The following is a 22,520-nucleotide window of genomic DNA, read 5'->3' on the forward strand; positions in this document are numbered from 1 at the left end:
TACTGGCAAGACGCTAAGAGCCGCGAACTAATATAGTTCACACGTCGTCAGTGTTATCTAACAAGCATGGAGGCGTCAAGTATAATATAACACCAGCATATAGCAGTTATTGTAAGGCTTTCGACAAAATGAAGCACTCACGGTTGAAAAGCATTGAAAGATAAAGCAAAAATCGCGTAACACTGGCTGGTTTCGTTTTACGGCTTCAAGTGGCTTAACATCCCAAAGCAACTGAAGTGGAGAGCTCTGGAAGCTTCGAACACATGTGATTATTTAATGTGCACCGACATACCTCAGTACACAGGCACCCTGCATTTCGCCTCCCATGTAACACACGCATACTAAAACCAGTGAAACTACTTTAAATGTGCCATATGTAATGCTGGCAATGGCCACACTTAATATAAAGTTTCACGCTGTTTGCAATGGCTCATTTGGGCTACACAGGTGGAATGACAATGTGCCTAATCAGGTTTTAAGCTAAAGGTTGGCCTAAATCATAAAGTGCAGGCGCCTACGTCTGCAGACAAAATGGAAATTTGTGATGGGGGATATCACGACACATACTCACAGAAAAAAATATTATCACCATGGGTCCACAGTGCAGACCTAAACAATGTCACTGTCAGCACTGCATGCACGCAGCAAGCATCCAATTAATGAGAGGAAAGTGCAATTAACTACAGCTGCAGGGTCTGAAGTGCTAATATTCATGCGGCTAGCATGAACACGTGGCAGAATCTGCATGCAGGTAATGCTGAGGTTTTAATTTACTCTCTCTGAGGCTGACCACTTTCACGCGAGACAGGTGCAGATCGGTCAGCGCAGCAGCTGCTTTTCTAAATGCCTAGACTATACTTCACGTGTCAACAGAATCCCCAAAACTGAGCCAAGCTGCTGCCTCTGTTAACAGCTTTCCTGACATCAGCAACTGAAGTGAATTTGAGTGACAATAAACAGGACAATGCAAGCCTCTCTTAAAAGCACTGGAGTGAAGACAGCACACAGAAAAAAAGGTAGTGACGTAAACTAACTAGCAGATGTTCTCGGTGGTGAAATAGGTGTTTCAGATCATCTTGCTCGAACTACGAGATTCCTGTCAGTGAACCTAAAGTCACAACATGGAACTTCACATTTGAGAACATTGGTTTAAACTATGCAGAGAAACCAGACCATGACCAGTTATCACTGCCAGCAAACTTGTCAATTCTAAATTTTCACTGTCCAGCAATATATAACGCAAGTGCAGCAAGACATACATTAAATGCTTGATGCTCAGTGTTTGAAATATGTCCAGAAATTGGAAGAAAATAAAGAGCATCACTGCATGCTTGGATAACCTGGTATTTAGGAATATGAGTATAAGCCTCTTTTTTTTTTTCTATTCGCGACTAGACAAAGCATCAATGTTAGACATCTTCCTGATGCAGAACACCTACACCTTAATCATTCTGTCATGATGTGACTGAACAGTAGTTTGAGATCAAAAGAAAGTGCCACAGTTAAGAGGATCGACAACAACAAACGTAAGTTGTCCATTCTTCACCTGTTTGAGTATCTTATTGTTTCTAAGGTGCATTTAAAAGCCTAAAAATATCAATAAGAACACTGTTCAATTACATACAGCACATATATCTTTCTTTCTTTTTTTTTTTTCATTTGCCTACCATGCAAGGTAAGCAATTAGCAAGTAGCTTGCCGTGAATGGCTAGGTAACTGATGTTCAATGTGTGTTTTGAATAATCAATAATCCTTTATATGCGAGTTACTTTTCCACTTGATTTGTCTATTTAAATCCTGTATGCCAAATCTACCTCCTAAATAAGATGCACGCACCCATCAGATAATGGTTTCTGTATCAGCACAGGGCTTCTACTGCAGTGTAGTATAGAGCATAGTTGTATCTATAAATCTTGTTGTCATTGCAGAACACAGTGCAGATCAACTAAGTAATTAATAAGTAGGGTGAAAATTTCAACTGTTCCATTGCTAGATTTCGAACAAAAATTGTGCTCAATACTCCATATTAACAGTTGATAAATACACGAAGTTAAAAACTGCGGGCCTTCTGGGATCATGGACAGCAGCCACTGTACATATGTACACTGTACACTGGCAATGTAGAATGACAGCAAATTTTAACTTGACAGAATAACTTCGAATGCTGGATAAAAAACACCAAATAAGCTTTTGAGCAATACCACTTGCAGCTGCCCTATCAGTCTCAACATCCTCAGTGGTCTAAAGCAGATTCCTTCAATTGTGCAGTAAGTATGAGCAGAGATCACAATATAGGATGCCTCAGGCAACTTTGTTCATTCAGCAACCTCTTCAAGTATTTATGCATAGATATCACTACTAAAAAAACTGGCGACAGCACACAGGACACACTTCACAAGACCGCAAAGAAATGAAGATTAAGCATAGGACTTTGTCTGCATTGTGCTTCTGCGGAAACGTACGCCACCGGATGCAATGGAAACCGCATGCGATGTGGACTCACCAATCTGGCTGTAGTCGTCGACGAGGATGATTTCCTTCAGGACACGACGAGGGGAGCGGTTTATCACACTGTACACGGTTCTCAGGAGTGCCGAGAAGAGTTCATCGGTAAAAATGATCACCACAGATGCGGTGGGAAGACTCTTGACGTCATATTTCTCGTTTCGACAGCTGCACAAGACAAGAACAGGAAAACAGGACAGGTGACATCCGATAACGGTACCAACCTACGCGCCGCATTTCCTCACATTCTCACATCCTGCCCAAGGTGATCTTGATCGCATTGCGCAACGGTAACGTACGGGGCTAGGTTAATTACATGCCGACCGAGACGCCAACAGCAGTGCGGAATTACAAACGTTTCGTTAGAGGACATAAACGCATTGCGTTTCACGTGTCCAGTGCACGCCGTTTCATGCACTCAGTGCTATATGCCTTCTTAAGCTGCAGAACACAACTAGGCATGTATCAACAAGCATGCTCGCCAGTTTCTCCTGACTAATGTAAGCACAAGCGAAAGCGCAGGCGCAAAACAGCATGGAGGAACAGTCTAAATAAACAGATAATGATCGCCTGCCGACGCGCCAGCTTCTTGGTGTTTGAACGGCTACGTTATGACTTGCACGTATAGGTAACGGCAGTGTCAAGATCCACATGCCACTTTGTGCAGCTCTTCTCACACAAAAAAATACAGAGCTGAATAAATCTCACCTGCGGTGTCGACGGTCGCCGAGCGTCCTATTTAGCGGAAGGCGGTCGCAGATGTAAGCGTTGAAGCCAGCTCGCGAAAATTCCTTGTCAGCTATCTCTTTCTCGGAGCCCTTTAGCGTGACTCCTTCGCCGTTCCTGCCCCAGCCTTCGATAAACTTCCCAAAGAATTCGGCTTCATCCGGGTCGTGCACGTTCGGGAGCAACGGGCTCTCGTCATCACGGTAGATCGGTGCCTCATCCCTCCGTACCTGAGCGTCACCGGCCGTCGCAGCAGCAGCCGGCCTACCGCGATCATCAGCTTCGCGCTTCGGAGAAAATCGTTCTCGGTAGGCGATGCGGTCGTCGAGATGGTCATCGGAAGTGGCGCGACTTCGAAGCAAAAGCACTGTGACACCCGCAATGGCCAGCACAGAGAGGAGGCGAACAAGAGTGGGTCGACGGCGCCGCATGAAGAGCAGGGCCATCGTGCTCTACGCCGCTCGCGGCCCATCAAACAGCGAAACCGACGAGATGAGAAGACGCGCCGAACCTCGACAGGTGTTCCCGCGTGTGGACGGATCGCGGTATTCTCCAGATCTTTGACATGACTTCGAAAACACACGTGGCGCGCACCCAGCTGGTCGAGCGCGGCGAACAGCGCGAAGCGTCAGCAATCTCTGCGAATAGTGCACGCGAGAGTAGCGACTTGCACATCAGCAAAAGCGCAAACCGCCGCGCAAGGTGACGCAAAACGCCGCGAGGCAACCGTGTCTCCGACAGCTGGATGAATGAGCAACAACCTTAGCGGAAGTGCTCAAAGCTTCGCAGTAGAGTAACAGCTCGCGCCACCTACCGAACTAAAATACATACTTTCACATTTGCTCTTACCGCGAATTTTGAAGGCTGTGCATGCAAATGCCACATGATGGGTGCGTTGAAATAACCTTGCTGAAAACTGAACCAACTGAACGAATCTTACAGCGCAAAGTGAAAATGACATACTGGGAATGGTCGGCGGAAACACACTATGTTACTTTCTGCTGTCAACAGATCAAGGTAACCACGAATTCCGAAATTTGTGGTCAATGGTTACATATCTAATGCCATGGGAAGAAGTGACACCAAGACAACCCAAGCATAGCATGAATCACCAGAAACTCAGTCGGGCGGAGAGAATTAGGAAGTTCGCGGGTATTATTCATTATTAATTTAAACAGCGCGAACTCGAAGACAAAGGACAAGATAAAATAAAGCCACAGTACAAGCGCTGACTCACAACTGTGCCTAAGCCCTTTACTCCAAGGCCCAGAAAAAACAAACATGAATAAAACGAAACAATCACGTGAAACAACCCCTGAGTTAACCTGCTGCACAAAAAATCACTTAAAAAAGACACCTCTTTGCTTGAAAGAGCAAGAGAAGTCTTGCTGACACACTTATTGTCCGTTGAAAAAAAAAAAAAAAACATATGATTCCACTATCTCTGTCGTCATCTTCTCTTGTGGCGATACAAAATCCTAACCTTGTCAAACGCTCTGATTAATGAAATATGGAAGAGGCCATTGCTTCCTAATGGGTTCAATAACGTTGACGCTGGGGGTGATGACTTACCGAGGATATTTCAGTTAACTTCCCTTACGACGTTAGTGACTGAACGCACTCCACTAGCAATGCTCCCGGACAGTAGTTCAGAAATGACCGCCAGGAGAGACAGGCGGCGCTGGTGTAGTGGGAGCAAAAAGTGGGGAAGGAAGATTTCTTTGATAACTCAAGAGGCAGTGCCCTACTTTTTGAAGCTAGATTAGGGTGCCTTGAACACGCAGCTACAAAAAGAAATTTAACAATGGAGATGACGCATGTGCTGTATGTGGTAGCTCCAGTGAAACAATTGACCATATTATACTCGAATGTAATGGTATCCATCCGGAAGTTGATGCAGGCGCAATCACTTTTCCTGAAGCTCTGGGGTTTAGAGATAACCAGTGGCCGGGAGAATAAACCGGCGGTGGAAACTAGCAAAAAGCGACTGGAAGATTGGTGGCCTAAAAGCAGAGAAGTGACATAATGTTAGTAATGTAGAAACAAAAATTTAATAAATAGAATGGTGGTTTAGTTAACCAATCTAAATCAATAATTAAGATATAGGGGAAAAAATTGAGCATGATAGCTACTGCTACCACCCCGTTTCAAAGGGGACGCTCCTATATTCCATCCATCCATCCATCCATCCATCCATCCATCCATCCATCCATCCATCCATCCATCCATCCATCCATCCATCCATCCATCCATCCATCCATCCATCCATCCATCCATCCATCCATCCATCCATCCATCCATCCATCCATCCATCCATCCATCCATCCATCCATCCATCCATCCATCCATCCATCCATCCATCCATCCATCCATCCATCCATCCATCCATCCATCCATCCATCCATCCATCCATCCATCCATCCATCCATCCATCCATCCATCCATCCATCCATCCATCCATCCATCCATCCATCCATCCATCCATCCATCCATCCATCCGTCCGTCCATCCGTCCGTCCGTCCGTCCGTCCGTCCGTCCGTCCGTCCGTCCGTCCATCCATCCATCCATCCATCCATCCATCCATCCATCCATCCATCCATCCATCCAAACTTTAAGTGCGCTTCCCTAGGGGCGGTTGTGAACCAATTATAATTATTAGCTGAAGGCTACGCTCACGAATTTCAACAAACGTGCTAAGCTCTTACGAAACCCAGGAACAAAATGCAAGTATCGTTCGAGAAATTATGGGGTCATTAAGCACCGCCTTTTGTGTCGCGATAGTGTGGGGTACCAGAACACATATTAAGCCCCGCTGTAATAAAGTCGTATGAACACGTCTGCGGGGCCAAGGGTAACGTGCAGGCAGCGGTCCTGGAAGGCTGATTCGGATATCATCTTCCCACGCGAAAAGAGAGTCCTGAGTTGGCAGCTCCTGCTGCTCGGCCATGTCAGCTACCAGCTGCCGCCTGCCAACGCCATGCTCGGGATTTTTCACTCACAAAGCCAATGCCGGTGGACTGCCGCCAACGCCGCATTCTTGATGAACGCGGCCTTTAACGCTATCGCGTTAAAAGGGAAAGGCGGGGACATTGTGGACAAATGTTATTAAAGCGAAAGCCTTTAAACGCTCATACTCGCGATGACTGTCCGTCCGTTACATTCAAAAAGTGGAAATGTGCCAGCCGTGAACCTACCCCACACCGGAGCACACCCTCCTTGCTCCTCGGCGACAGGTGGTGGCGCCGAAGCAACTGTGACGTCACCTGCACCGGCTTTCGCCAGTCCTTAGTCGCGGAGGTTCCAGCCCCCGTTCCTCAGACCTGCGTGCGAGGAGCGGGGAATAGGGGCCTCCTAAATCATTGGAAAATAAAGTTTTAATCAATCAATCGGGCGGAGCAAGTACGCGCTGTGCGACGGCGCTCCTTCACCAGACGTGTCGTTGCAGTCGAGTGAGTGAGTCGAATTGCTCCCAGGCGGCCCAGTGATTCCGCACCAAGCGATTCGAATAAGCGCAGGAAGGCGGATTCGCCCTACACCAAACGGTGGAAGATCAATGAACTAATGCTGCTAATGCGTCAACGGCGGCTTGTGCCGAAAAACCTGAGCTTTACGAGTTGCTTAAAGGTTGTAAGCGCTCGCTTTCTCGCTTTTCCCCCATTTCCTATTGCACACGCTGTGAAATATGTCATCGTAACGATCTAATCCATCGTCACGATTAAACCCGCGGTGAATGCTCTAAAAATTGGAGTGCTTAATTAGGCTTCGCCTTTAATAGTGGAACGCGATTGCATTTGGCGGAGCCTGTTCGCATCGCACATTCACTATAGGTATATAGCCAATGTGCGATGCGAACAGGTCTAACTTTATAGGTATATATATATTTTTTTTCCATCTTGAACCAGCGAGCCTTGTGGCCTATGACTAGCATGTCGGTCTTGCAATCCGAAAACACTTTTCTACTTTCACTTCATTCAATATTAACTCAATTTTCATTTGCGCTCAATTACCTTCATTTGGTTAATTAACTTCCTTGAGAAAGTTAACGTCAGTCCGAACATGTCGATTTGCTGTTCCTACATTCTAATGCTCCATTGGGATTTTTCTTACATTGCCAACGACGCATTCCCGCCGCCGGATTTTATGCTTCATGGGATTGCAGTCTTGCGAATTCGGCCGATGAAGTAATATTAAAATTAAAGCGAATCTGGCACAGTGTATCGGTGGGCGGCGCAGAATGTCTCGTTCGTCGAGAATGTCGATCAATACACCGTAGCGAAAACGTGGCTGATGATTACAAACAACGCTTCATTTGCGGCCATGCTGTTCTTTGCAGGTCACGACGACCAACAGTTCAGACCTAATAAGGGCGAGCACGGCGCCTTTCAAACAGTTGCATTTTGTCAACTATGTGGATTTTGTATGAATTAAGAGCAGGACTGAGTGACTGAGGTATGCGAATGATTCTTTTCTGCCACTGACGTCATAACTACTGTGATACCGAAAAATATTTGGCTCATTGGCCCACGTCATTAAGATGAAGTACACTCTCGCGGTTTGATACTCAGGCGACTTCTTTCAGTGCGCTGATGCAGACACGGCACGCTGCCCATGGCATTTCAAGAGCGTGCCTTTTTTTTCGACACGTGCCGAAATCATGACAAGTGGTCATTTTCACTGAAGTCAACGAGCATGCGCTCCCCACCCCCTCAGAGCTGGGCGGTCCGCAGGCGCTCAGCGCAGAAAGGTGCGGGCGGTGCCGGTGTACCCGCCTGCACGCGGGTCCCGACTATCAGCAGGAATAGGTGTGCAGGTAAGCCAATTTTCCTTGAATCGATTTATTCGAAAATAGTAAATAATGCACGGCGTCTTATGAGTTCCGTTATGTAGTTCATTTAAGTATTACGGACAGAAAGGTGAGGCAAGGAAGCAAGTGTGGATGTGCAGTGGACGAGTAAATACATAATGTTTTCTGACGAACAGAAAGGTTCATTTAAGCGAAGGATCTTGCCCGACAGGCATTGGTCAAGAACTGCGACGTATTTAGTGCCAAAACCACGAGTAGGAGCTGCCAAGGCGGGCTCAGCTCTGAGCATTCAGTTGATCCTTCGTGTAGAAAGTCTGGCGTTCGAACAGCTTAATTCGGCACGTAACCCTCACCGATGTCTGCGGAGATTTAAAGCCAACGTTACCGTTGTTGCATAGGAACCGTGAGCAAGTCGGAATCTAGACTTCTAAACACCTTCTGAAAGCCCCAGAATGAAAGACGCCGGATCAAATTGTAAATAGGCATGTGCGCAGAATCGCAGACGTCGGCTTTGTATATCTTTAACACTATAGGCTATTATTTATGGCCGCGCCGTATGCTGACTCTGGCCTACTACAGTCACTTCGACTCAGCAAAACTTGTGAGGTGTGAGGCTCGACAAATGTTTCAAAAAGTCTTACCTTTCTTTTTATGGAAAGCTGCTCAAGTGAAATGTAAGCAAGAGCGAAAACTGTTCCAAAAGGTTTGCATCGCAGTTGCACAAAGCCTTCCGAAAAGAAACTAAATCAGGAAACTTCCGTCTCCTCCAAGATAGTAAATATCTAGTCATGGGCACGTGCAGCGCACGCACATTTCTCTGCATCAGTTTGGTATAACTTTCTGGTCGATAGGCAGTGCCTCGCAAACAGCTTCTCTTAGCAGTCTCTCCAAATTAAGGAAACGCAAATACGCATTTTCACCGGGGACTGCACAAGCGCGTTTCTTTTTTCTTCGACGGCGCTCTGGATGATGAAATCGCATCAGGTACGACGTGGAAGCCGTAACAGCTGGCATCGACTGCCTGTTCACCCATGTAGCTGAAAGAGCGAGAGAAAGCAGCTGTCCTTCCCGTCCGCGGCTGCGCAGGCCATCATGACGATCGCGTACCAGGCGGATGTGTCTACGAGCACTCTGCTAGGCTTCTGGAAGCTAGTGGCCCGCTGGCGCGGCTCAGTCTACAAGCTCATCTTCAAGGAGATGCTCGTGTACGGCGCCGCGTTCACGGCTATCGCCATCTGGTACCGGCGCTTCATGACTCTGCAGGAGCGGCATCTCTTCGAGCAACTCGCCCTGTACAGCGACCGTGCGCTCGAGCACATCCCGCTGTCGTTCGTGCTCGGCTTCTACGTGTCCTTCGTGGCAGGCCGCTGGTGGGACCAGTTTACCAGTATCCCCTGGCCGGACAGGCTGGCTCACGTGGTGCTCGCCTACGTCAGCGGCAACGACGATCAAGGACGTCTGCTGCGCCGAACCATGATGCGCTACGCCAACCTCAGCCTCGTGCTCGTCCTCAAGTCGGTGAGTAGCCTCTAGCCGTTCGTTGACTCTAGAAGAGCTTTTTTAGTACTGCTGACCTGCTGCGGTGGCTCAGCGGCCATGAGGTTCGGCGGCTGAGCCCAGAGGCCGCAGGATGGAATCTGCCTCAGTGGCCGCATCTCTATGGGGGCGGAAAGCACAAGACACTCGGGTACAAATTAAGGGATGTTATAGTTCATGAATTGAGTCTGTCAAAATTAACCCAAGCCTCTCTACTAAAGCGCTTTATAGCTATAGCCCATGCGCAGCTTCACTTTGGACGTCATTACCTATACTGCCAATTAAATGCGAAGCATGGCTGTCAAATGATCCTTTCCTAGGCAGTCGATATGCAAAAAGTAACTATAGACTGAGTAGCTAGTAGATTCGGTAGGTGCTTCCTCGTGCCAGGTATTTTAAAGCGCTAGTATATAACTTAGCACTTCTTGAGCGTCATTTTTCAAGTTCAAATACCTATCCGAAGATCAACCGAATGCTTATTGAGCAGATTTGGAGCGGTTATATTGAATTTTGAATGGCTTTAGCATTTGCTCCCGAGGCCAGGGATCTGCGAGATTTTTTATCGATTCTTCAATGAACAAGACATCATTTCAATTACCGGAACCTCCATCTTCTTTTTGTGCGGAACTGCTTGGAGTGCAAGAGGCGCTTCGCTCTGTGACCGCCATTCCCATGATTCCCACGGCCCGTATTGTCATACGTACTGATGCCCTCCAGGTGATAAAGCTACTTAAACGCGTTAGTAGTAGCCCGGAAATCTTCCAGAACATACACAGTATAGCGACTCGCATACCAAATCCAATTCGTATTGAATGGACTCCGCGTGACCTTTTAAGTGCTCAAAGTCATGCGGATTCTGCGACCCGCCTTTCAAACTCAGCCTCAACATCGCCAAAACTCATAAAATTGGACAATGCTACCCTGCTTTTAACAAGAAAGGAGCACCCCAGCGGTCTAACCCGTGCAGAGGAGGTGGCGCTTCGGAGAATTAGTTGGGGTGGCCCTAGCAGTGATCCGAGAGTGGCCACAGTTTCGGTATTTATATCCACACCCTGGGTGCCCCGTATACAAGCCTAGAAATATAGAAGCTGATATCCATCATCTGCTGTCATTTGAAGCCGACGAGGATCCGTGCAACAAAAATTGTGCTTTCGAGCGAATGCATCGAATGACTTAGCCAGATTTTAGGCTACAGTAGTGAAAAGCAAAACAGCGCAGCCGTTTCGTGTTCTATCATCAACCGTTGCATGCACCAATCGCTCGAATAAGCCACTCGCTGCATTTAACGCTACCGTAAAAAGCGCTAAATGGAAATTACGCTATCGTTAACTAAGTACGCACTTTTGGGCGGCACAACGGCAGGTTTGCCTCTGCGAGTATGAAGGGTTTTGGGCAAGCTGGTTTCAAGGTGACGTAAATACGAGGTTAAACTCTCGTCACCTGACGCAGGAAAGAGCTCCGGCCGTGTTTCTTCGTGTCATCGTGCTTGTACGTCCATGCGCAAGTTGAAGTGGAATTAAACGCGCGCACTATCAGAAAGAACGATGTCATTGATAACCGCGTTTGCCAACTATGAAGTCCAGTCAAGGAAAAGCTTACGCTTTGAAAAGTTCCGCGTACCGAGAATTCCTATCCTGCTTACAATTTTCCAAAGTCATGCATGAGCTTTTTCTTTTTTTTTTTTTTTTGTAAGAGAGGTCGGTGATGTTGAGTATTTGACAGCATTTACGCATGCGTGATGTGATGTGATGTGATGTAACGCGTGCCATTTGTATTGGTGTCATATTGTATCGATGCCGTACAAGAGGAGTCGACCATTTGCCATAGTGTCGTGCATGTCGCAGCGTCGCACCTGCTAAAGCGGCTCTCTTAGCAGGCGCAAGGGATATTGGCCACCACTTTGGGATGGTCTAGGTCGACGCCATTGGAAGGGGAGTCTCCTCCCTCCTTTTGAGAGGTAGTCGATCCTCGCCACTCTTGGTCCGCAGGTGAGCGGCTCGGTGAAGAAGCGTTTCCCGAGTACCCAGCATCTGGTGGAGGCTGGCTTCATGACGGCTGAAGAGCGCTCCCTGTACGAGGCGACCCCTAGCCGCACGAACCGCCACTGGCTGCCCTCTGTGTGGTTCGTGAACCTGGCCAACGCGGCCGTGCAACAGGGTCGCCTGCAGTCGGGCCCGCCGCTCAAGCATCTGCTCGAGGAACTCAACCAATTCCGTGCAAAGTGCTCGCTCCTTTGGTGCTACGACTGGGTCACCGTGCCTCTCGTCTACACACAGGTGCGCCATCGCACTCCTTCACTTTGGGCAGTAATAATAGGCTCGCCGTAAACAACACCGGCAATACGGAATAATGCAATCAGTTATCACACCTGGTCGTCTATGCGGGTCACATCCCCATAAGGTGCTTATCAGAACCGCTTTGTGCCGCGCGATTAGCCGGGAATTTGAGCCAAACCATAACTCTCGCTACTGAAGCCAAGTCTATCATGAGTGGTATGTCTGCATTCATACAATGTGCTTTATTATTTTCGGAACTATAGTGATTGTTCGTTCATTGAAAATAGTTCCATATAGGTGAAAAGGCGCTGAAAGTGATAATACGTCTACTTATGAGAGGTAGTGGCCGCAGATTTGGACAAAATTAACGAAAGAGAAAAACTTTGAGAATCAGATTGGTATGGAGCGCATTTGTTCAAGCGCTTGCAGATTATGGAGGACAGCTTACCAGCAGCTTACCAGTATCTTTGATTCAGGAAAGTACGCAACAGCTGTACCTTACTTCTATTAAGGGGCATAAACGCTGAGGTTCACGAAAAGTGTTTTATACTTAAATTGAGGACAATGCGTAGGAAACGTAGAGGACACTCTACAAGCAGGAGGGAACGTAGTGGCAACGCACGCAGCATCCATTGGCCTAGCGTGCTCCCCCACCAACTCCGAACTCCTGTTGCTCCACTCAAACCACCGCCTTACCAAGCAAAAACATGCCTCCATACACATCACCATAGATGGGCTCCAAGTACCCGAGGTAAGCACACTTCGAGTTCTGGGAATGTTCCTGCAGAACAATGGACTCAACATAGAAACAATCCTGAAACTGACTATCACCACCCATCAAACTATCAGACTTGTCAAACGAATAGTGAACAGGCACAGAGGCATGCGAGAGCACGATCTCCGGCGCCTTGTACAGGCATTCGTCATCAGCCGAATGGTTTATTCACTCCCGTATCTCTATCTTACAAAGGCAGAAACGGAGAAAGTGGACGCACTCATTCGTCAGGCATACAAAGCAGCACTTCATCTACCGAAACATACTTCCACCACACGCCTCCTAAACATGGGAGTACACAACACAAATCAAGAACTAGTGGAAGCTCACCGTACTGCACGCCCAGATCAACAGACTTTCCTCCACAGAGACGGGCAGGTTCATTCTCGCCGCGCTAAAACTCCAACCAATTGGTCCACCCACTGAAAACAGCCACCTAGTCCCCGAACACATCCGGGACAACCTTACCGTATACAACCCACCTAAAAATATGCACCCTGCTCACAATAAGGCACGACGAGAAGCTCGAGCCAAGGCGTTACACAAACCCCACGCGACTGACAACGAAGCGGCCTACGTAGACGCGGCAGAATACAGTCAGCCCACAGCATATGTCATCAGTGCGATTTCTTATAACTTCAATCGCACAGTTTCTGCCTCTGTCAAAGCAAAAACGTCTACAGAAGCCGAAGAGGCAGCCATAGCGCTAGCCATCTCCTCTTCCACTGCCACACTCATTTTCAGCAATTCTGAACCCGCCATTCAAAATTTCGCAAGAGAGAAAATACACCCAGTCGCCTACCAGATCTTAACCTCTGGCTCCTCAGCTCCCCGACCCATTCACATCTTTTGGATACCAGGCCATGCAGGCAACCCCGGTAACGAGGCAGCTCACTCAACTGCTCTAGCGAACGTACCAAGCGGGGCATACCGAAGACTGGGGAAGCACGCGGAACAGACTTCTCACCTATCATGATATAACACTTCACTACCGAGAACAACGACTTTTATACGCTCCACCACATACCTCCCTCTCACAAACCCCATCAAATAATCTGGCGACAGCTACAAGCAAAAACCTTTCCCTCCCCTGCTTGGTTGGCCTTGGCACACCCGGACCGGTACGAGTCCACATTCTCTCTATGTGGCGCACCTAGAGCCACCTTCAATCACATAATGTTTTTATGCGAAGATTTCAAGCCACCGCCCAATGGGGCCTCGCGAATCAAGAGGGTTGGGAGACCGCGGTCTCCAGCTCGGACCCAGCAGCGCAAAAGATGCTGGTTGACTGGGCTGAAGCGGTCGCTGTCAGGCCGTGCAGCCGGGATCAGGAACCACCTCAACCCTTGTAATGTACCCTGGTTCCCACAATAAATGTTTTACCACCACCACCAAACCAAACCATCTTTGCCTCTTACTATTGCCTCTTATGGCAGTGCCTCTTTCTCTCTTTTTTTGACATATTGGCCATTTCGTAGACATTATGGGTCATACCTAATCAGTGTAGTCATTACCACTCATAACTAATAATTTTTCTTATTTACAATCAGTTGCGGTCATTAGGAGTCATAATGAGTCATGTCTGGGTATTGTAATCAGTACCCCTCATCTCTGAGCATTTTTATTCACTTCCAATCAGTTGCGGTCATTACAAGTCATAGTTGGACATATTGGTCATTACAAATCATTTTAGTCATTATTAATCATCATTATTAGTCATTCGTATTAATAATTAACTCTATCGATGTCTAGTTACAACTTTTATTCATTACTTGTCACCATTAATCGTTTCAACTCTTAATCTCCCGCTTCACACGTCCACTATTTGCGAGTGACGCTCCGCGCACAGATGCGATGCTCAGATTACGCGCACAGCTCCTGCGCGCCCATTTTCGTTCCATTAGCCTAGAAAGGCTTTCACCTTAAAACGGAACCACGTTGGATAAGCTACACAAAGTTGGGGAACAGGTAGGACGAAGGATCCATCGATTCTCAAACAAACGCGGGTGGAGAGGGGAGGGGGTGTTAAAAGGTAGGGTAGCGCTTCCCGTGCACCTTTATATCTACCAGGATTCGTAAAAACAGAAGTTCGAGGCGAGAGCAGAGAAATGCGACAAGTAGGCTAGTGCGGGAGGCAATGCATAGGAGGGGAAATGGGGAAATGCAGCTGGAGAGAGGACAGCAGTGGCTTAAGAAAGAAAGGTGGAATGTTGAGGAGGAGAGCACGCCGGAGGAAAACGAGAGCGGTCGCGCATCAGTTTGCGCCGTTTTATGCGTAATGAACCGTGGTGAAATGTGACCGCGCAGAAGAGCAACGTGCCCACACCACTCAACTGCCGTCCGAAATGAGGTCGACGTGGCGTGGCGACTATTTCCACTGCTGTGATGACCTTACGTAGACCACGGATAGACTTAGGCTTTCAGAGACAGGCCTTGGTACGACACCCGTAAAATATCTACGCTTAAAAACGTCCACCCTCACTTCTCGTCTGCTGGCGATGGCCATCCACAATACTCAAAACCAATCGCATGACACAACCCAATCGTCTATCTCGTACCACCCCTGGCAGAACCATTATTTCTTCACTTCAGTCGATCCCTGTCTCCCTTTCTGTTTCACCCATCCATTACCATCCTCTATCATCTCCATGCTCACTGTAAACCCCCTTCCCAAGAACATGCACCCTGAGCATCACGCCGCTCGCCGATCTGCCCGCGCCTCCACCCTCTGGTGTAAGTACGGTTGATGCGGCACCATACTCCTGGCCACTGTTTCTCATACACGAACCCTCCTCTCCGTCGCCACTATCCCTGCTCTCTCTTCCACAGCCGCAGAGGAAGCAGCCATCGCCGTCGCCATTGCTAACACACCGGCCCTTTTCACATATAGCGACTCTAACAAGACAGCAGTCCACAGCTTTGCAAAGGGTCTAATCTCTTCCTCTGCGGAATGCCCCGGAATTCGCACAGGGTAATTTCTTGGACAAAGGCTTGTCGAGCTACATACATTCGAACATATGTTCAGATGCACAGAGTTTCAACCACCGGTAGAAAGGGGCCTTACGGACAACGAGGCTTCGGAGATCGCGGTCTCCAGCTCAGAAACGGCTTCACAAAGGAGACTGGTTGACTGGGCTGAAGCGGTCGTCGTCATGGCACGGCCTGCCTGCCACCATCCGTGATCAGGAGCCGGCCCTAGCCCTTGTAACAAGTATTTCGCGGCTCCACCAAATAAAGTTTTTCACCACCACCGAGTGGTTGACGTAACAGTGTTTTGCTGGTATTGACGGTACGCAGCTTAGGAGTCACTGCAGATTTCGGTGATGTCGTTGTGAATAGCATGTATGAGTGCCAGGGCGATGGCCGCACCCACAGCCTCCGCATGAAGTGTGGCTGCGCCAGCAATTGCACCCTCCTCGTACGCGGCGACTGTGGTATACGTTAGTCAGGTCGTGACTCGTGAGTGTTGGGCTGCTTCCACGTAGAGGATGTCATATTTGCCTCTGTAGAGTTTTGGTATAATGTTCAGCTCGGGCTTGGCATCTGCCTTATGTAGCTCTGGACTCGTATTCGTGGGCAGGGGTTTGAGGCGTAGTTGGCCTTGGATATCAAGTGCGATGATTTGATAGCTGGGAGCCTGAGGGGCTGATGATACTGGGGTTACCGTGATTAACGTAGAGAAATGTATGTGATTTAGAGAGCGATGTCTGTATGCTTTCAACTGCAGGTGGTTACACTCACGACGCACCTGTTCTTCGTGACGTGCTTGGTGGCACGACAAAGCCTGGACCCTTCGAAGGGATACGCGGGCCACCAGCTGGACGTCTACTTTCCCTTCTTCACTTTTCTCCAGTTCATATTCTTCATGGGCTGGCTCAAGGTTCGAGCCCATATCACCTTTCAGAGAGAAATTTTCACTACCAAGTTCGGGATAAGGATCGAAGTTCCTCTGGGAAACAAATATTCTCCTATGGTATCTTTGCTGTTATTGCGTTGCGTACTTGAAAGTCGTGATGTGCGCTAAACACTCTCATAATCCGAACTTTTTCATGCCATGACCGCCATAAGCGAGGTCCACACAGCTCTTTATTGCATTCCAATTGCTGTGAATCGGAGATCATGGAGCTCGCGTGCCGATATCTGTTACGTGAATAGTCTCAACCGGCGCGCTGTATAAGCAGCATTACCGGTCAGCGCAGAAGGGCAGTGCATCAAAGCTACCTTTGCTTCTTTTAAAGTGTTAGCTATACTGCGTTCACTTTTGAGCTGCACGTTAATCCGTTCATTCATTCAAAAACCTTTATTTATGAGGATGACCTGAGGCCTAGAAGGGAAGGGGGTTATTCCTGAATCTAGTGCTTCGTGAGTTCCACAGATGGCGCCTCCTACTTGTCTCGTGTAGAAGTCTCGTGCGCCGAATGTTGTTATGGTTGGTTCAAGGATAGTTCAACCTCTGCAATTTTTTATTGTGAAAGCAATACTACTTTCACTTTTCAGCCCTTCGCGTAGCGAGGCGGTACCTACCATTGACCTTTAGCGTGACGTTTGGCGCGCCGCCAAGCAAAGCTGCGCAAAAACAGGGGCCCCAACCCGCGCCGTCAACTCGCGAGGCGGTAGCTACCAAACGCGGCCTAAATCCCGCTCCCAGGGAGCGCTACAGCCGGAATGACGTCATGTCATCTGCTGCAAAAACAGGGGCCCCAACTCGCGCCGTCAACTCGCGAGGCGGTAGCTACCAACCGCGGCCTAACTCCCGCTCCCTCCGTGAGGGAGCGTTACAACCGGAGTGACGTCATCCCATCTGCCACAAAAACAGGGCCCCCAACTCGCGCCATCAGCTCGCGAGGCGGTAGCTACCAACCGCGGCCTAACTCCCGCTCCTACCGCAGCTACCGCCAGGGGTGCAACGTTGGATATACAGGAGGTGGCCTAGCGGCAGGTGGAACCAACGCAGTCTCCAGGGATGCTTTCATTTCTGCTGGCGTAAAGAATGCCGTTGCAGCTGGTGCTGGAGCGGCAGTTGTATATTCTGCCTTAACCTCACCCACAACCAAGTATATAGTTACAGCCACGACACTCCTTGCCTCGCTACTAGTTATACATAGAATTACCAGGAAGCACCCCGCAATAAACAATAGTTGAAACATATGCCATGGCCAGAGTGAATCACTTGCATAACCATAAGCATAACCACAAGCACCACAACCAGCTACACCACCAGCTGAACCAAGGCGTAGCCATAGCTATTGCTTTCGCAATTGCCAGGCTTAACCAAGCTAAGCCACTGCCAATTTTTTCTTCAGATTTTTTTTTCCGCAGGCTTGTGTGGTGGACTGTTTTAACGATAATAGCTATTCGAACGACTTATGCACTTGACGAATGCGAGCAGCACATGGAAACCAAAAAACAGATGGTGCAGATGCGAATTCGCTTTAGCATCTTGCAACTAGTAAGGCCTCAGGCCATGATTTTGTTACATTTGGATATACACCTGCGGAAAGCGACTGTTCAAATTGGCTGCCAGCGTATTGTTTTAGTGCGAACACACTATTTCATGAGGTCAGTGGTTCACCGGCCATGCCCATGCATCGTCATAAGACCATATGTCATGACCTAATTGGCAGGCGTTCCCATCTCGGGCTTCACCTTTGAGACGATAGGGTGAAGCCGGAATACATGCAGCCTTCCAGGACACTCTGACCCTGAGGTAGACAGCCTGCGCGTAGGTCACGCAGGCACGTTTGTACGGCTCGGTCAAAGCGGGCTGTATTGAGTCACTTTTGGCAACTCGGGTAGCATACACCACGGCCCTTCTCACGAGCGTACCTTACGGCAAGTAGCAGCTGACATGCTGGTCGGGCACTGGCTGGCTGATCGGCACGTTCTGTGACGCCACGTGTCTTAAACTTACTTGCCTTTGTGTGTAAAACATCAGCAGTGACGCATGGATGTCGTGGTTTAACCGCACAAACTATAGTAGTGAGCCGGGTGAATTCAGTCTGCTTTAAAATAGATAGTGTGTCTGTTCCTCTGTAGCAGTTATCGGAGGCTGAGTTACGCCGCCCCAACTGCCATGAACAGAGGGGGCTAGAATTTATAGCGACAACGTCATCTGAATCTACTGTCTAGCAAGATAAAGTACATCAAACTAGTGATTTTGCATTTTGTACTTGGTTTAGCCATGTTAAACCTCTAGAACATTTCTGTTTTACAGCGAATCCAGTTCGAGTGTTTTAGTGAAGAAATACCAGCAATTGCCTGTCTTCATTATCGGAAAGTGTCGCCCTCGCCCTCTAGGAGCTCGAGCCACCGCCTGAACGCACCCCTCTGCCTACAATAATTTTAATCATCACGTGCCACTCTAGGTCTACAACATCATATTGTCTCCGCTAAACGCAGTCGCGCGGTCCAGCGGTCCTTTTCATGACGTCTCCAAGGACGTCATGGCTCTGTTTAGGAGGAGCTACAAATCCGGCAAGGTCCCGTCCCGGCTTATAGGAAAAACTTTTCTGACCAGAAAAATAAGAGCAGGAAACTTTCCTCTGTCATCAGATCTAACCTATACTTTATACTGATTTGAAGACAGAGCACCGATCCACCTAAAAGTCTAGGAGGAATTTGACATCACTGGCGCAGTATTCAATGATTGAAGAGCGAAAAGTGATGTTTGTGAGGTATTTCTTATAGGCTCTATATATTGACATTTCGATTGCCCAGGAACCCTTTGTGCTTCATCTATGTGGATAAAATGTTGACAAGGAGAGACTCCACGAAGCTTTTAAGAAGTAAGCGGGGGAAGTGACTAATAACTTGTGCTCGAGGAGCTATGGATTTTTATTTTTCAGCATCATTCAGTTACGTCGCAATCGCGCCGCTGGCTGTAGCAAGATGGCGCATGAGTCTGAAATCTGGGAACGCTCTTTCGCACGTACTGCACTTTGTTACCCAATTAATAATTGATCATTCGATCTGTGGTTCCCTGATATTACACATACTCACTAGCACAGTCGTAAACTACCACATTGCGTGACAGATATTTCGACATATGTATTAAGCCCAGATTCAACTAAGCCGTACTCAAGTACCTAAGCGGTAGCGTGTCGGACTCAGGATGCAAGGGTACCTTTGGGTTCGATTCCCATCCCATCCTCCCGCTTCGAAGCAGCTTCCAAATCGGCCGCGTCATGTGCTTTCATAAAGTCCCGCACCCGAAGACTACATAGTGCGAGGCCATGTCACCTGCCAAAGGCATGCCCGTAATTTTTCATTCGCAACGACGACGCCGAATTTTCAGACAGAAAAGCAACGGCGAAATCGAGTTCAGAAAATCGGTGTGAAAATTAGCCGCATGCCCTCCAGAAGCACCGCCTCCAGTCAACACCCTCCAGCCCGTCTCAAGCCTACTGGCTAGGAGGCTGCCACCTGCAAACACTCTCCATCTGCCTCGCCCCACCTTCACCCTCCGGAAAAATCGTTCACTTGCGTATGTGAAAGCTCCGGCTCGGAGCAAACACATTGAGCAGAGTGAAAGCACCAAAATAGTACTTTACGGTAGTTCCAACTGCATTCGAAGCACTTGTGGATTACATGTCCGTCGCTCCCTTAGTTTTTAATGATTTAACTTAAGTCATGCACCTATTTCTCTCACAGGTTGCCGAGCAGTTGATAAATCCGTTCGGCGAGGACGATGACGACTTCGAGACAAATTGGCTCATCGACCGACACACTCAGGTCTTGTTGCCATCTCAGAACCTTTGTGTGTGTGCGTGTGTGCGTGAGAGAGAGAGAGAGAGAGAGAGAGAGAGATACAGCAGGGGTACGGAAAGGGTTCTTTCCCTGAACCCCTTATTCGCGGGGTTGGCTTTATTATTTTTTTTTTGTAAAGCCACTTTAAGGAATGTCCTTCGTCATAGAGCCTCTCAACATTAGAAAAAAAAAGATGTCAATTTGCTGCAGGAACCTTGCAGATTTATTATGCATAGCTAATGTCAAAATATGCGTGAGTCGTATTCCGAATCTCTCTAGCAGCTTCAGTCAGGGGCGTAGCCAGGGGGTTATTTCGGTATCAGACACCATTTCCCGAAATTTTGTTACAGCGTTAATAAAGTAGAAAAGTGGCTAAGATATTGCTTTCTTTTCTTTTTTTTTTTCTTTTTGCGGCGGAATATAACACATCCGAAAAGTATTTCTGGCTGTACCATGGGCTGCAGTGTCCGGCTGTGACAGGTTCCTGTGGAACTTCTGCAGTCTCTTTAAACTCCATCTTACTCAGTGTCGCGAAGTCGTAGGAAGTGAAGTATTATAGCTCGATCTTTATCTGGCGTACGAGTGCGCCTATAGCGCTGCAGAAGTTCGAGAGCACGGCCCGGGAGATCACTGCAGAATTAGTTGCCCTGCTTCACTTGAAATAACACTTCGAAAGAGCGCTATCTAAGATTGGCACTTGCGCAGAAAGGACTCGACGCCTGGCAGCCGTGATGGCCTCGAGATAACGTTCTTGTGTGACTTACATAACCCCTAAAGACCCTCCATGGGATACAATCATAATAATCGCGATTAGGCATAACATCAAATGAAGGAAAGAAAAACAGCAACATATTCTACACATTTCCGTCACAGGGAAGTAGTTCTTTCAATATTTTTGTCATTTTCTGTTGCGAACTGTAGGTTCTGCAGCTTTGTGAATAATAGACCATGCTTAGGCTGTGTTTATTGTCATATGCTTTTTGGCGCCAAGCTACCTTTACAAGTTCATTCAAAACATTGATCAATCATGGAAGCAATATCGCCAGCTTTAAACAAACGTTTGAGGATATTTGGGCTAGCAGCCTGTTACTGCTAATTAAGGCACAGTAAGATGCAATGTACAAGTAATACGGAAATAAGAGCACAGACTATGACGAGGAAAACAAAGCGTGAAAGCGCTCAGACCTAGAGCACCCTGCTGATTCCATAAGAAAAGGGGAAAATCTGCGCAGGTATCTTACACGGCGGTAGACGAGATGTACGGCAAGTTCCCCAGCATGGAGCGCGACCTGCATTGGGACAGCCAGGAGCCCGACCTGCCCTACACGGAGGCCGCCATTGTGCACAAGATACCTACCTACCGCGGCTCGGCTGTCAACGTCGGATGAGGGGCTGTCTGATATCCTCCTCTCCCCACAGTGCGCCTAGATCGTTTCATGTTTGCTGCACAGGGAACCCAAGAGCCTCGGGCGACAGTGACTGTAGGCGTACTCCCAGGCATCAGGCATCAAATATGAAATCTCGACTTCAAGGTTGAAAGAAATCAAAAGTAAAACAAAAAACAAAAACAGGGGACAATTGCAGTGCTCGTAGAGCGCAAGCCACTAAAACGATATTCCACCCGCCGTCATGCGTCAAGTCAAGCTGTCCTGCTGCCAGTATGACTGAATGTGAGTTGTACCCATGCGGAGTTGGCATACGACATATGTTGTAAACAACGAACGGTCGGCATGCTTTCATTGGCAAATGTTCTTTTTCTGTTTTGTTTTTGTAGTACACGTAGCAGTATACCACGCTGCAATGGCGAAAGCTTTCCTGTCTTCCGGAGAGCCTTGAGCCTATTTATATCCGAGGGACAACAGCCAGCGGCAGGCTGGCCTTGTTTCTCCTTTTATTGCATTAGCCACACTCCGAATTTGTCCTGGCGCTCAGCGCTATGGCGAGCATTTCAGTTTTAGCGTCTTAGCCTCCCGTGGGCGTTGAGCGCTTTGCGTTTTATGATTAAAGAGTGTTCTATTTTACGTATGTATTGTGGTTCGAATTTAATTAAAGGTGTGTTAGCTGCGGTTGGGACGCGCTAACTACGTGCGTGTATATATATATATATATATATATATATATATATATATATATATATATATATATATATAT

General features: G+C 47.9%; 2 protein-coding genes across 4 annotated transcripts in view; one reads left to right on the top strand and one right to left on the bottom strand.

Moving 5' to 3' along the window:
- Pgant1 (Polypeptide N-Acetylgalactosaminyltransferase 1) overlaps nucleotides 1–3,968 on the bottom strand; it is a 69,581-nt gene extending 65,613 nt beyond the window's left edge. The window contains exons 1-2 of the mRNA XM_084593175.1: nucleotides 3,214–3,968; nucleotides 2,504–2,673 (exon numbers count right to left, since the gene is read on the bottom strand). Coding sequence (XP_084449301.1) covers nucleotides 2,504–2,673; nucleotides 3,214–3,677 — 634 coding nt within the window. The 5' untranslated portion in view covers nucleotides 3,678–3,968. The remainder of the gene's footprint in view (nucleotides 1–2,503; nucleotides 2,674–3,213) is intronic.
- A 3,843-nt stretch (nucleotides 3,969–7,811) lies between these two features.
- On the top strand, nucleotides 7,812–22,394 carry LOC146197905 (bestrophin-3-like). 3 transcript variants are annotated; one of them, XM_084593177.1, is made up of 6 exons: nucleotides 7,828–8,042; nucleotides 9,074–9,554; nucleotides 11,561–11,848; nucleotides 16,351–16,503; nucleotides 20,274–20,354; nucleotides 21,602–22,394. In XM_084593177.1, the coding sequence occupies exons 2-6, from the start codon at nucleotides 9,129–9,131 to the stop codon at nucleotides 21,755–21,757; spliced, it is 1,104 nt and encodes a 367-aa protein (XP_084449303.1). In that variant the 5' UTR covers nucleotides 7,828–8,042; nucleotides 9,074–9,128; the 3' UTR covers nucleotides 21,758–22,394. The 3 variants fall into 3 exon arrangements, with proteins under 3 accessions (XP_084449304.1, XP_084449303.1, XP_084449302.1); XM_084593176.1 differs by having other exon boundaries at nucleotides 7,831–8,042; nucleotides 9,123–9,554; XM_084593178.1 differs by lacking the exon at nucleotides 16,351–16,503 and having other exon boundaries at nucleotides 7,812–8,042; nucleotides 9,123–9,554.
- Nucleotides 22,395–22,520: the final 126 nt, after the last annotated feature.

Source organism: Amblyomma maculatum, chromosome 2, assembly GCF_055883805.1.
Source record: "Amblyomma maculatum isolate TAMU_Amacu chromosome 2, ASM5588380v1, whole genome shotgun sequence".
NCBI lineage: Eukaryota > Metazoa > Arthropoda > Arachnida > Ixodida > Ixodidae > Amblyomma > Amblyomma maculatum.